General features: G+C 32.4%; 1 protein-coding gene across 1 annotated transcript; it reads right to left on the bottom strand.

Moving 5' to 3' along the window:
• Positions 1-264: 264 nt before the first annotated feature.
• Positions 265-2,270, bottom strand: LOC119614887 (T-box-containing protein TBX6L-like). The gene is made up of 4 exons (XM_037970981.1): positions 1,906-2,270; positions 1,388-1,655; positions 1,161-1,298; positions 265-921 (listed from the first exon to the last, which is right to left on the bottom strand). Exons 1-4 carry the CDS (start codon positions 2,160-2,162, stop codon positions 265-267), a joined length of 1,320 nt encoding a protein of 439 aa, XP_037826909.1. The 5' UTR covers positions 2,163-2,270.
• Positions 2,271-2,959: the final 689 nt, after the last annotated feature.

The following is a 2,959-nucleotide window of genomic DNA, read 5'->3' as shown; positions in this document are numbered from 1 at the left end:
TGAATTTTATATGGCATTGAGTATAGTTTTCTTTTTTTAAAAAACACACATTTTATTTTAACTTATTACACTAAAAACTTAAACTTAATTAGGTAAATAAATTATTTAGTTATTAACAGTATAAAAAAGTACTTAAAAAGCTAACAAAAAATACAAAATACAAAAATTTACATAAATTACAAGAGATTTTTAAGATTTTACAAAATAAACATTACAAGAAAATGCTCAGCATCACAAATAGAGAGAGAATTTTCTTATTTTTTTTTAAACAGAGACAGCACTGCGGGTATTGCTACCCAATATGGAGGATATGCTAAAACTACTACGTTTTACAGGCGGCTCACAAACCGACAGTCTTGGTGAGGTGCTGGGGGAGGTGTTGGAGGGCAAAAGAGCGGCAGAATCTTGTGATTCCTCTGAAGAAGTACTAACAACATCTACAAATAGCTCAGGATTATGTTCTTCATGTGAGGAGGAAATTTGACTGGAGGTTTCATCATTCCCCGATGTGTAATCATAATCCGAAGAAGGCTGATGATATGGCAGTCTTTGAGCCGCTAAAGGTTCCATATAAGAGGGCATGGTAGGCATAAACAAGGGCATAGCTTGTTGTGCTAGTTGAGGAAAGAAGGCGGGCGATAACATATCATTCATATTGGGTTGTAGAGCATAACGCATGACATTATTTAAATCCATATAGGGTAAGGGATCCTCGCGCATACATAAGCGCTTAGCTTGTGGTGAATCTTGACTACTGGCCACACTCGATTGATCGTCATCACAATGAGAGGAATTATTTTGATTTTCCTCCGAGGGCGAAGGTGATAGAGACATTTTCCTTTTGCATTTCGATTGTCCAGACTCACGGAAACCTTTGGCAAAGGGATTGTTATCGATTTTCAATTTTGTAATGCGATCATTCTAAAAAGATAGAGGGAGAGGGAGATATAGATAATTAGTAAAAGAGTTAGGAAATGTTTGTAGATTGTAGAGACAACAAAGACACAACGGGAGGTTTGCTAATTTTGTTTTAGAAGACCACCACTGAGTTTTTGTATTTTTTTCTTTAAAAAGAGAATTAGGGTTTAGGTAAAAAATATTTTTTAAAAACCCGTTTTATTGTTCTCTTAGTTTTTTAATAATTATAAAAAAATACCAACCTGATAAGCGGTTACTGCTACAAATTCGGTCTCGGGAAAGACAAAGGCCTGCTGAGGAGCCCAGGGTATTTGCGCCAAATCATTGGTACGTATCACATGTATACGTGGCTGATATTTATGCATACTGGCCAAAACGATCTAAAAATTTTAAGAAAATTTTATAAAATTAATAAAAATTTCTAAGAAAATTTAAAGAAAAGTTTTTAGGCTTTTGTAGAGATACTTACATGACCATTATTATCCAAAGTATTGTTGGTCAATTTGACCTTATTAAAGAGTATGGGTTGAGCTTGCCAATGAGAACCGTTGGCGGGACTGTCGGGATGTAAATACATTCTTTGAGGTGACTGAGGTTCGGCACCACCGGCGGGTACCCATTGAGAACCGGAAAACTTATAACGGCAATCGCCAATGGGTACCATTTCAATCAAAACACAATATTGTGACTCCTCTTCCAAACCCTTAAGAGAAACACGCATAGAGGGGAACATACGTCTGGAAAAAATTTGAAAAAAAAGAAAGTTGTTTAATTATTTATTTTATTTTTATTATTATTTAGTTATCTTAAAAACTTTGTTATCATTTTTTTTGTTTTTTTTAAACTTTATAATTGTTTAGACACCAGAAACTACAGATTTAAGAAGAAAAATCTTTAGTAAACAACAACAAGAAATGTCTATTTAAATTTACTATAAACAATTTACAAATTTCAATGACTGATAACAAGGAGAAAATATGTACATACCTTCCACTTTTGGTGATAATCATTTCGGTGCCAATTTTATGGAATTGTTGCCATAAATCATTATTCTCCAATTTGGCCTCTACACCCGGCAAGGGGGGATGAGAGGGTATTAACATTTGTGCTGGCATATGATGCATGGCGGGCATCATGGCAGCAAATGGATCGGGTATACGTTGCATAATTTGTTGCCGATAAAGTATTTCATGGGCAATTTGTTGTTGCATTCTTAAATCCACTAATTCGTTCATGGTAATCATTTTTTTGTTGTTGTTTTATGTTATTTTTTTTTATTACAAAACTAAATTTTTTGTTGTTAAATAAAAAATTCCTTTAAAATTTTATTCCGTTTATAACTTGTTGCTTGTTTAACGTTTGTACTCAGACTGTTTTAATCATTGACACAACTCTGCTTATTTCCCTCTTAAACAAATCTCAAAAATAAAACACACCAAAAAAAAAAAAAAAAGATCATTTGCCACTCTCTTTGAGTAGAAATCTTAAACACACTTGTTTCAAAAATCAAGTTCTACCTGTTGTTCTCCTACATACACACAATCACTTATATTCACATAATTTACTCCTACTCCCTCTCTCTAATGTAAATAACAAGTAAACTGCTGCTTACTCATTACTCTTATTAAACAGTTGCTTTAATATTTAGTTATCTCTTTCTCTCTTTATGTGTTTACCAGCTAGCAAGCAAACATACACACATACAACAACACTGCTTATGAAATGACTCCATTTTTTAATATTCTACTCAAGTGTCATGAATGATAATCACTTATTATGACATTGTTGTTGTTTTTTTTTGCTTTATTTATTTTACAATGGCTTCGCATGGTTGCTTTTCTTATTATTGTAGTTGTTTGTGTGTTTAAGGCCTGTTTTTTGTTTAAATGTTTGTCTTGTTTCGCTTGTTGTTAAATAATGTACTTTTTTTAAAAACTGTTTATTTTAATTATAGTTTTCTTTTTATTAAAATTGTCGCCTAAAACTAATTGTTTATAGCATCTTTTTAAGCACTTTCTTTAATTCTAAATCTGACACTTGA

This window comes from Lucilia sericata, unplaced genomic scaffold, assembly GCF_015586225.1.
Source record: "Lucilia sericata isolate MDLA Ls3-8-SP2 unplaced genomic scaffold, ASM1558622v1 Contig003581F_arrow, whole genome shotgun sequence".
NCBI lineage: Eukaryota > Metazoa > Arthropoda > Insecta > Diptera > Calliphoridae > Lucilia > Lucilia sericata.
The sequence above is the reverse complement of the archived record's forward strand: the minus strand, read 5'-3'. Positions and strand labels throughout refer to the sequence as shown.

What these genes read in the sequence shown, in the direction of transcription:
- LOC119614887 (XM_037970981.1), bottom strand. Translation starts at nt 2,162, where the DNA reads ATGATTACCATGAACGAATTAGTGGATTTAAGAATGCAACAACAAATT. An exon ending in CTTTGGATAATAATGGTCAT is followed by an intron (nt 1,299 to 1,387) that starts GTAAGTATCTCT and finishes TAAAATTTTTAG; the next exon opens with ATCGTTTTGGCCAGTATGCA. An exon ending in TAGCAGTAACCGCTTATCAG is followed by an intron (nt 922 to 1,160) that starts GTTGGTATTTTT and finishes CTATCTTTTTAG; the next exon opens with AATGATCGCATTACAAAATT.